Source organism: Xyrauchen texanus, chromosome 8 (assembly GCF_025860055.1).
Source record: "Xyrauchen texanus isolate HMW12.3.18 chromosome 8, RBS_HiC_50CHRs, whole genome shotgun sequence".
In the NCBI taxonomy this organism is placed as follows: Eukaryota; Metazoa; Chordata; class Actinopteri; order Cypriniformes; family Catostomidae; genus Xyrauchen; species Xyrauchen texanus.
Window position 1 is genome coordinate 12,878,386 of NC_068283.1, and position 11,540 is coordinate 12,889,925.

Here is an 11,540-nt window from a genome sequence, read left to right on the forward strand (position 1 = left end):
ATTTAAGGTCAAAATACAATTATCTGACAACATTTGATAATTTTGGAACAAATTGTTTAGAAAATTTAATTTAAAATGTAAATGAAAAAGAACTTCTGGAATTGCTAACAAGCCATCCATAACCACATTGCATGTAGGGCTACTCGATTATGTGAAAAATCACAATAACGATTGTTGTGGTCAATATTGAAATCACGATTATTTAACATGATTACTCACTGACTTTGGAAACATCAAGCATTTTTTAGATTTTTTAACAGTGTATTTCCTTGTACTTGAAATGAAAACTGCACTGGAGTAAACTCCCCTACGGAGGAGGCTATTGTCATTTGTAGGGCTAAAAACGAGTAGTCGACGTTATCAATAATGTCGACATTAAAAAACAATTTTGACAAAATATTTTGTTGTCGAATAGACATTTGATTTCATTTAATGTAACATGAGAAGACATTAAACTCTAATGATGACACACAAGAGCAGCACTACAGCTCGCGCCTGACTGAGGAGAGGAAGAATTACACAGCTCACAGTCCAGACGCACTCCAAACTGTTTAAGATAATGTAGATGGCAAAGTATGAGGGAATTATAATGCAAAAATACAAAATAAGTATATACAGAAGCACTCTCGTTGTGGGATAATAAGCAGAGCTTGAGCTGCCACTCCGCTGAAGCAAAACTTGCATGTTGAGCGTCTTTAAAGGAAACACCCCGGCATTACATCTTAAATACAGTTATATTTGATGCATTATAGCTTTAATAAAGTTTAAATAATACAGAAGCAGGTCACATAAATAACTACAAACTCCCAAACTGGTATTTCTCTGTGCAGTCAGCGCCTCTTCTATGAGTTGCGCGAATGTCCCGATCTAATGGTGCGTTCACATACAACGCAATGAAAATTTCGCCTTGCATTGCTCGCACGAGTTTGACCGCTGGATTATATATGCATGATTAAACTTGCGTAACGCGAACCTCGCGAGTATTCAACCTTCTCTTCTGTAAAATGAAAGGAGGAGGGGCTTCAAGGAATCAAGTAGACATGCATATTTTCAGAACTTACCAGGTAGTCCAACTTCCTCGCTCACATTCCTCCAAGCGAAGTCTTTTTTCGTCCGGTCTCTGTACATGTATGACGTTGTGTCATATATTCCGGGTGCCCACACACCGCTACAACAATGTTTTCATCAATTTTTCCAGATTTCTTTTGCTACTACGTCAGTATGTCAGTGACATCCGGACAATCTCAATGCTGATAGGCTTTTGTGACAACGCGTCAAGCATATTTCTCGATCGTGTTGAAAAATTTCAACTCGTGCAAATACGCGAATTAAGCGACACTTCGCGTTGTATGTGAACGCACCATAAGAGGTAGAGACTGAAACTGCACCCGGCTGATGCACACTGAACGGATGCTCATCCCTTGAGTGTGCGCGCTTGCTGCAGCTAGATTATAACGTGATGGCTTGCGACTTATATAATCATAATAATTGTCACTGTGTGTTTTTTATCATGAAGAAAATTGGCAATATGCAGCTGTATTAATAAGAGAGGGTTTTTTTCCCGTTAAAGATGGATTGAAGTAAACAGAAAGGTGAGAGTGTAGTCTTCGCCCCATTATACACTGCAACAAACTACATTTTTGATTTGATTTTGTTTTGGCTTGTTTTCTACTACAAATATCTAAAACAATGTACATTTACTTTAGGAGCTATACTGCAGAAGAAAAAATAGTTATCTGAGAATGTTAATTATAATACTAAAAATACAAATATCTTAAAATCCTTCAAAATAAGATATTTACACTTGCTAGTAGATAACAGATCATGAATAAGTATAGTTTGTCTTTACTGCACTTGTAGAAGTATAACCAAGTGAAAAAAGACTAGTAAACAGTCTTGAATATAAAATAACAATAAAAACAGCAATGATTAGAAATAGATTAAAAATAATAGGACAAAAAATTAAGTGCTTAATTTAACAGCTTTAAATGTTTATAACCGCAGTAGGCTATCAAGTATTCAAGTAAACATTCAGAATGAAATGCAATATAAAACTACTTCTTGTCTTTACTGTTTGATTATAATACATTAATAAATTTTAAAGCTACTAAAGTTGGGGGGCCTGGGTATCTCAGCAAGTATTGACTACCACCCCTGGAGACATGAGTTCGAATCCAGGGCATGCCGAGTGCACCAGCCAGGTCTACTAAGCATCCAAATTGGCCCGGTTGCTATGGAGGGTAGTCACGTGGTGTAACCTCCTCATGGGTGCTATAATGTGTGGTTCTCGCTCTCGGTCTCAAGAATAGCGTGGGACTCCACACGTGCTACGTCTCCGCGGTAACGTGCTCAACCAGCCATGTGATAAGATGCATGGATTGACCGTCTCAGACAAGGAAGCAACTGAGATTCGTCCTCCGCCACCCGGATTGAGGCGAGTCACTACGCCACCACGAGGAAGTAAGAGCGCATTGGGAATCAGGCATTCCAAATTGGGGAGAGAAAAAAAAAGCTACTAAAGTTACCCAGTCAAGAGCAGTGAGTGTTTTCTAATTTTCTTGTTATAGTTGTTTGATTATTGTAATGACACACTGGAAGGCAGCAGGTCTATTAGCTTAAATTTATACTTACAAGTCCAACATTTTAATACAATTCCGCTTTTTTCTCCGCCGTTTATGTTCACTTTAGACATCACTCTCTGTATTCACATGAATACCTCACCAATTTTTAAATGTATTTGACCGTTCAGGTGCACAAGAGCAAGAGTATTTTCAGAACACATGCGCATGTTCAGCACGTACACATATATGCCGCCTGTCAATCAAATAGGGCGCAGCTGTAACTTGATCGCTAGCGAATTATAAAATTGCATGCTCTGGATTACTTTTAACAGCAGAATAAGACTATCACAAATATAGTTGTTTATTGTTTCGTAATTGACATTTTAATCAGTTTAATTATTTCGGTCGGGTAAGTAAAATTCTCATTCACTTGCCCCTTCAAAAATCCACTTGTCCTGGACAAGCATTAATGTCAAGCCCTGATTAAATATTGTATTCAACATTCTCCGTAAAAAATATTTCTTCAGCATTATAGCTCCTAAAATAAATGTACGTTGTTTTAAAAAGGTTTTAGATATTATTTTGGAAAGCAAGGCAAAAAAGATGTATTTTGTTCACTTCGATCCATCTTTAACTCACAAAAAACAAACTTTCTCTTCTTAATAGAGCTGCGGATTGTGGATTTTCTTCATGATAAGATACACACAGTGAATGTGACATATATTATAATTCACTACGTCGCAAGCCATCACATTATAATCAAGCTGCAGCAAACCACTCAAGAGTGTGCATCAGCCTCAAGAAGATTCAATCTCTTCCCCGATCACTTCATGCAACTCATAGATGCAGCGCTGACCACACAGAGAAATGCCAGTTTAGGAGTTTATTTTCACCAACTTCCTTATTATTTTAACTTTAATAAAGGATGCTTTTAAAGATAACGCTGGGGTGTTACTAATACGACTCTACAGAAAACTAGAGATGGAATTATGAAGGTGTATTATTTTGCACAATGGAGATAATACTCCACATAGTTCCAAAATTGTTTTTCACTATAACCTGGTGTGTCCTTCAAAGTGTCCTGCTGTACACATTTGTACACAAATACATATGGGAATTTTTCAGTACCTCATTTTGCAGAGTAAAGATCATCCTTGTAAAAATGTTGCAAACACTAATCTTTGCTATAATATTAATAAAAAAATGTGGATAGGTGGGATGAAACACTGAAAACTCCCAGTTAAGTTCTGCATCTTGTTAAAAAACATTTTAGAAGGCTTTAATATGTTTATGATCAGAAAACACATTGCTCCAGAGAGTCTGATAAGTGTGGAAGACAACGCTCAGGTAGAAGACAAAGAATGCCTCTTATCTCCAGCTCTATCACCCATAACCACTCAGGCATTTAGAGTTAGAGTGAGGTCCTCCCTTTTATCTTGCCTATTATCAAAAACACCAAACCAAACTGTAGTGCTCAGAAATCTACTTTAGCACAGCTGGGCTTATTATTCACTGTGTTCATGCTTAATTCATACTAATTTCAGTAAACCTCATTAGCAAATTCTTGAGACAAGAACTCCTGGGTGGCTGAAGTAGATTATGTCTCTAGGGTCCTCTGTAGGTGAGTGGCTCACACAAAACAGGATGATTCTATGTGGCAATGGGATAACTGAAGTGTCATAAAATGTGTTAGAAAGAGCGAGAGGGCAAAAGCAGATCATAAGCTTTCCTCAGCCATCTTGATGGGCAGGATGTGAATAGAGTAAAAGGGTCAGGAGTCAGCACTTCCTGTGACAGGGCCTGGGAAACAGGGCTCCCAGCTTCCAGCCTCAAACTACGCAGGCCTTAGTCACACCATTACCCCTACTGTCAAACTCAATTACACTCCAACTGATCATCAACCCAAAGTTAATTGAATCAGTGGGGTTCTCTTCTCAATCTGTTTAATTCCAGGTGGATGTCTATCCATTCAAACAATGGGCCATCACCTTACACAGTCACCAGCAGCACAGGCAGAGGGAATTTCCCCCTTTTGACAGTTTTGCTTGAAACACTACTCAAATGACCTTAAGCTGAATAAACTTGAGGTGCGGATGCTGATGAATGCAGTGGTGGCAGAGGAAAAACTTGCAAAGCATTCCACACTAATCCACAATAAATAAAACGAGAGGAACCTTCTCTGCAAAGTGCATATAGCTAAACACAATATAAACAAACGGTGTTCCAGACTTTATGACATAAACACTTCTGACAGTAAACTCTAATCTTTATATAAATGTTCAGGTTCTTAAATATCAAATGTTGATCTGCACTAAATTATTTGCCTTTTGCAAGGGCACCTTTAATGATTTTATGTAAATAAACTCCAGCAGTAAATCTGCAGAAGTCTAGTGGTTGAGGAGCCTGCTTCATGTCTAACTGTCCTCATATATAATTTCCTAAGAGGCAGAGAGCTTCCATGGGTCACTAAAACCCACCACTCACAATTTATAGACTCACTGTGCTACTGGGGTCAAGGCGACACCATCAATAACCCACTGAGCTCCACTGCATCCACTTCCTGTCTCAGAGAAAGAGTTTGGAAAGTGTAAACACAGTTTTTCTCCCTTGCTCTGTGGCTCGCACACTTTCATCTCCAGTATGCCACTATTTGTTCTCCGAGAGTGACTGTGGCCTGGGCTTTAAGTCCAAAGATCCTGCACAGACAATGGGGGGAAACTCCAACATCACTTCGCTGCGTGTGTGTGAGCATGTGTTAAGAAGCCTGTGGGCCGCCGACTCCGCTCCTCCATAGGCCTGTCTGTCTCGGCATGGGGTGGCAGGCCGCTCAATGGCAGCACCTGGCCCTTCACTCCCCTTTTGTAAGGGTCTGACTTCACTGTATTACCATCACAACATCCACCAGCTGTCCCGCCACACCCCAGCACAACCCCCCACCCCCGCCTTACTCTTCCAGCTGGACCATCTCTGAATGAAACTCTCACGATCTGCCTAATTATCTCTTTGATTCAGTCGAGACTTTATCCCACACAGTGGCTGCACTTGCTTGCACGCTCTCTACGCTTGGGGGATGAGATTAGAGGCTGACTCCTCACCTAGAGTGACATTCCAGAACTCTTAACAACAAGTGCTTGGCCATTCCGTGCCTTGCCCATCCTACAAAGTGCGATGGACCATGGCAGGGCCAGAATTAAAAAATGTTAAGGAATAATGGAATGGAAATTATTTTATTTGAAACAGGGACAATGCACAAATAAACATTAAACTTGTTAAACAAGAGAATATGTCTTGGGCCAGGTTGTAGCAACAATTGCTAATTTCCACCTGTAGTCCCTAACTAGTTGCACAACAAAGTATTTCCTCTATTTCTCCATAATTCAAATGTGAAGACCTCAGTTGAGGCTCAAATGGGTTCACCAACAGGTGGACAATTTTATAAACAGACCCCATAGGTATAATAAAATAAGATTAGCACACCTGTGCAAAAGTAAACACCCAAAGTTAATAACTGCTTGCACAGAATATTTCAGATGATGACCTTGTGCTGGCTCATGAAAGTTGCCCAAAAACCATTGGACTGTGGCCTATTGTGAAGAAGCACTCAGGGGAGAGAGTTAGTGAGGGATTACTCCTGTAATCTGTCATGGATTGCACCAGCCACTGAAGCTCTCAGCGCAGGGGACCATGAAATTACATAGGAGCCACACAAGAACTAGGGCCTAGTATTTTCTTATTATGCCACAACCAGAGCCTGGTGGAACAACAGTCAACATAACAGATTCTCAAGTAGGCATTATTTACAGTCCTAAGGGGAAAATGTGCATAATATTACTGTCAATTAAGAGCTTTCGCACAACAAGGATACCGCATTTGTGAAAAGAGTAATCAACTTCCTCCAGGCACACTAGCTCTCATGGTAAGGAAGGAAAACATGTAATGGTGAGGAACAGGTGTCTGGATGTTTTTATCAGGGAACTGGATTGCAACACAGCTCCACAATCTCAGTGGCATTATTGTGAAATTCTGTGTCCAACCAGTTCCAAGGCTCATCTACTCCTTACTACGTCTGATTTCAACCTTTGCTTCTGTTTGCCGAAGGTGCCATTATCCACTCTTTTCTTGGTTTTTCCCTCACTCACATATGCCCTTTCTTCTCTGATCCTCCTCCTTCCAATCTCTCTGGTCTCTCCAGCGGTGCTGGGTTACAGGTTGGTATCTAGAGGAATAAAGGTCCCTTTCTGTTGTTTTGGTTCTCTGGTTTCATCAGGATCTCTAAGGAGCGAGTTGGAGTGGGTCTACTGTCCCCATAGCACAAGGACTGGTCAGACCACTCTCCTGAGCCTGGGTATTGCAGATGGTTGTTTTACCGTGTTATGTGGCATGACATTTACTGTCCCCCTTTTAAAAATAAACTAAATAAACTTCCTTTTTGCTTTTCGCAAGAACATAAAATGTCTGTTGTGATTACTATGAATTTATCCCTAATATAAAACAATCTTTGTGAATTCACAATCAAGAATCGTGAGTAAAACAGGGATGAAAAAGGACCAAGCAAACACCATTTAACTCCATTACACATTTACTAACATCCTGTGTTCATAACTTTGCTTGATGTGTGTTGGGTAATGATTAAAGACTGTCACACTGACACAGGAGGCATTCTCCATCTCCACACATATTTATCTAATTCCAAAATATCATAAACAGTAACTTACATAGTTTTAGGAAACAAATAAAGGACTTTTAGCTATGCCTTTCCCTAAAATCCCCCAGTTTACAATAATCTATCAATAAAGACATTGACTCCCAGGTTCCACAACAACCTCTTCCTTTGGTGTGGGTCTGCATTAAAATGGCAGGTTAAAAGTGCAAGGAGGCTTCATCCAGAATACCTGGTAAGTGACCAGGTGATAACGGCTTGCCTGGGGGGTATGAGGTTCATTGGTTAATGATGGGGTGATTTTAAGTAGGAAACTTTGTGCCTTGAGAACATCCACACAAGAGCAGGTTACAGAAATGTAATTTCCCAAAGAATCTTAAAATCTTAATTTTAATAAAGAATTAACGTAAGGATTAGGTTAATCTGAATAACGATTAGCATTTTGTCTTTTATATACTAATGCTTAAATCTATATAAAATACAATATATCTTTTTGATTTCAGTCATCACATAGACCTACCATTAATTAATAAACTTCATAAGAGGTCGGGGCAAATTTTCATTCTCAAATGAAAAATGAAAAAACAAACTGAATCCTCATTTCTTCCACGTCAAACAACTATTGATTGATGGAGCCACACCTTCCAAACACGTAAATGGTTGCTTATAGTTTAACAGCCTATTTATTTGGTGTTCACATACAGCTACTGAGAGTGGTTCCCACAAACCAATGCCTTTTGGGGAAAAAAAAACCCCACTAATCACCATGAATGGAAGCTAGAGTTCATAGACACAATTTTCCGAATCAGGCGGGAAACATAAAACAACAGCCTCAGGCTTTCATGTGATAACAATCACTTTGTATTAGCATAAACAATGAAGACAAAGCCGGTGTAAGGCCACGCTAAGCGTTTGGAGCGCTATGGCATGACTGAAAAAAGCACAAATAGAATCCCTTTAAGAAGTTTAATAAAATACTGTAGGTGACTGATATCTTGTGGTGGGGCAGAATGCATTATTGTTCACCATAAATTCTATGATCCAACCTGAGTTAAAGGATCTCAACTCTGAGTCACTGAACACTGTGAATGATTTAGACTCAAAGGACACTTTTCAAAACATATAGTACATAGACCAACACATCTCCTAAAGCAATTAATCATGTTTGGCTACATTCTTACTAATTTTTCTTGAATAAGTGAATATGCATGAATTTTTGTGAATATGTATTCAAATGCTTGAATCTCAATGTGAAAGTGATAACCAAGGCTGAGTAACAACAGCAATAGTCATCCCGATCAGAACCAGGACAATCTTAGCAAACAATGAGTTTCATCTGAATATTAAAGCAACAGAGTATGAAATAAAAGTGCATTTGCAATAATATTACTGTGGGCTTACAAGCATCTTGAATCGATACACATTCCTCCATTTTCACATGGTCTGTATTTATCCAAGCAGCGCAATCCTGTGAAAAGAGAAGGGCACATTGTTTATATCGAACAATAGATGGAAAAGATACTCAATATCATGTTTAAAAACACAGAATTTATATTAAAGAAATAAAGGTAAATAAAGGTGTCCAGCATATCTTAAAGTCTTCTCAGGGTGTTGCACAGATTGTCCCACATAACGTTACATTTGTTTACTCTCTTGCAAGTATAAACTGCGTCTTATCTGCGATTGTAAATGGGAGCTGTGCGATGCTGGAAGGGTTTGTCTTGAGATAATAATCAGATTCTTGACAACTGAATTCAGCGCGTGAACACTTATCAAAAACAAACCCTTATGAAGGTGTATCATTTCCATTACTGATCCAATACATTCATTAAGGTTGTAGTGTATATATATATATATATATATATATATATATATATATATATATATATATATATATATAAACAAATATAAAAAGGAGCTATTTATCACTTCCTTTAATTCAGAAATATTATTATAATTTTTTTATTTGATTTTGGTACCGTAAGTGTATTACCTAATTTGAACTAACTGAACAATGTAAAGTTTAAAATCATAACAAGTGGAAATCAAGTTGGATACATTTCTTGGGACTCTGGCATGTTCAACTTTAGCAAACAAAACTAAAAGTTGTATTAGAATTTTGGTAACACTTTAAAATATATTTCCATTTGTTAACATTAATTAACAACATTATTTCACATGAAAAAACAATGAGCAATACTTTTACAGCATTTATTAATCTTAAAGTTAATTTCAACAAATACTAACACATTTTTAAAATGAGTTAATGCACTATGATCTAACATGAACTAACAATGAACAATTGTATTGTTATTAACATAACAAACATTAATAAATAATGTTCAAATATATTGTTCATTGTTAGTTCATGATACCAAATGCATTTACTAATGATGTTAACAAATGTAATTAAAGTGCTTCCAGATTATTATATATTGAATGTTTTTTTTTTGTTACACTATCAAATATATGTCAATTAAATGTTTTGAATCATTACCCCACCCCCCACACCTATGTAAAAACAAAGTTAAATTGTTAATGGTTGCTTGTTCATTAAAAAGGGCCAGTTTGACTCATCACACCGTTTCATTTTCACGCGATCTCACGAACCTCTCGGTTGCATTCATACATTCTGAGAATAGCAAAGAGAAAGAGTGAAATATATATATAATGATAGATTGGTTTTATAATCTTGTGCAGTGATTTAACAGTAGAGACCTGTTGCAAATCCCAATGTAGGCTGCTATGAACTCTGATAGGTCGTTTACTTAGCTGACATTAACTCTCGTGTTATTTTCTCACGGTTCAGCCATTCAGAGAGACAAAGAAAAATGCATACCGATCCAAGCAATACATGACTGCCTTAAAGTGCTGAGCTTATGCAGAACAACAACACTCAGTTTATACTGACTCGTAAAAGTTACATTCAAATGCAACATTCAATCCACACAGACAAAGAGAGAGATGGTGTTTTTGGATGAGTTAAATCCATTAATTATACACAATGTGAAGCACTTACGATATCGGCGCATAACTAAAATTAGCCAACAACATTTAATCGCAAAATCAGTGTGATGCTTCACGATGTTTTTAAATGAACTGCATGACTCCTTATCTCTGAAGAACCGAGATGAACACGATTATGAGAACTGACCGTCAGATGATGCACAACCTGGTCTAAATTTTAAGAAGCTGCAGGCAAAGGCGCAAATGTGATGATGCTGAAGCATAAAAAAAAAAGCAAACATACACATATAATATAAACATTAAAACGAAGAAAACGTATCAAGATTGACGATGTTCTCCACTGGTGCTGAAGTAACAGGTTATATGCCTACACATGTCCTGTATCTCCGTTACACCAAACAAAAAGGCTAAATAAAAAAGCACTAATTATCTTACCTTCACAATTTTGCACTAGATATAAAATTGACAGAAATATCCATAGACTGTAATTCCCCATTTTTTTGGAAACTCGATCCAACTCCTTTTTTGAAATGTTAGCAATAATACATCCTTTAAAAAATGACACAGTGATTGAAGCTCCAAGTAATCACATGAAGGCAACGCAGCGTCTTCAATTGTATCTTGAGTAATTTACACAGAAATTCAGCGTTAACGATATAGTCCAAATCCGTATTTCCCTCTGCAGCTCGGACACGGCTGCCGTGCGTCTCGAAACACCTCCAGGAACTTTTGAAAAAGTTTCCTCAGTTCACTTCGAATCGGAGTCCAGCGCCAGCTTTGGTATCACTCCGCCCCAAGTCCGGTCTCAGTGAAGGATGTTGTTCGGCCTTCCGCCTCATTGAATAGTGCGGATTCCGCAGGGAATACTGCGGGATGTACTGTATAACTTCGACAAGTTACGATTTACCTTTGTTGATCACGCAAATAATAATATAAACAAACGAAATGACAAAAGGTAAGAAGTTCTGGGTGTAATAAAGTCAAATGTGATATTGCTAACGGTAATCACATCAAGGAAGGGTCAAATAGTTGAAGAAATTAAGTTTAAGGAATGTAATTTTCTGAAAAAATACATATTTTTTTTATTTAATGCAAGATGAGGAGAGTAAAAAGAAAGTGTTACAAAATATACTTTCAGAAATGGCAAACGTGAGGACAAATTAGCAGGTCTGCTGGGCTTGTAAACTTATGTGACTTTAATAATCAAGAAACCCTGAGCTGACAAATATAATTACTGAAAACGTCAGAGAAACAAAGATGACACTTAAAGCAAATTTAAATGTTTAAGGACTAGTTTAACATGGCTTTTTAAAATGGCCATGCTAAGGAGAGCTAATCAATCGCAAGGCCTT

General features: G+C 37.8%; 1 protein-coding gene across 1 annotated transcript in view; it reads right to left on the minus strand.

Moving 5' to 3' along the window:
• LOC127647535 (neurogenic locus notch homolog protein 2-like) overlaps positions 1 to 10,924 on the minus strand; it is a 47,563-nt gene extending 36,639 nt beyond the window's left edge. Inside the window, exons 1-2 of the mRNA XM_052131814.1 lie at positions 10,624 to 10,924; positions 8,623 to 8,689 (exon numbers count right to left, since the gene is read on the minus strand). Coding sequence (XP_051987774.1) covers positions 8,623 to 8,689; positions 10,624 to 10,684 — 128 coding nt within the window. The 5' untranslated portion in view covers positions 10,685 to 10,924. The remainder of the gene's footprint in view (positions 1 to 8,622; positions 8,690 to 10,623) is intronic.
• Positions 10,925 to 11,540: the final 616 nt, after the last annotated feature.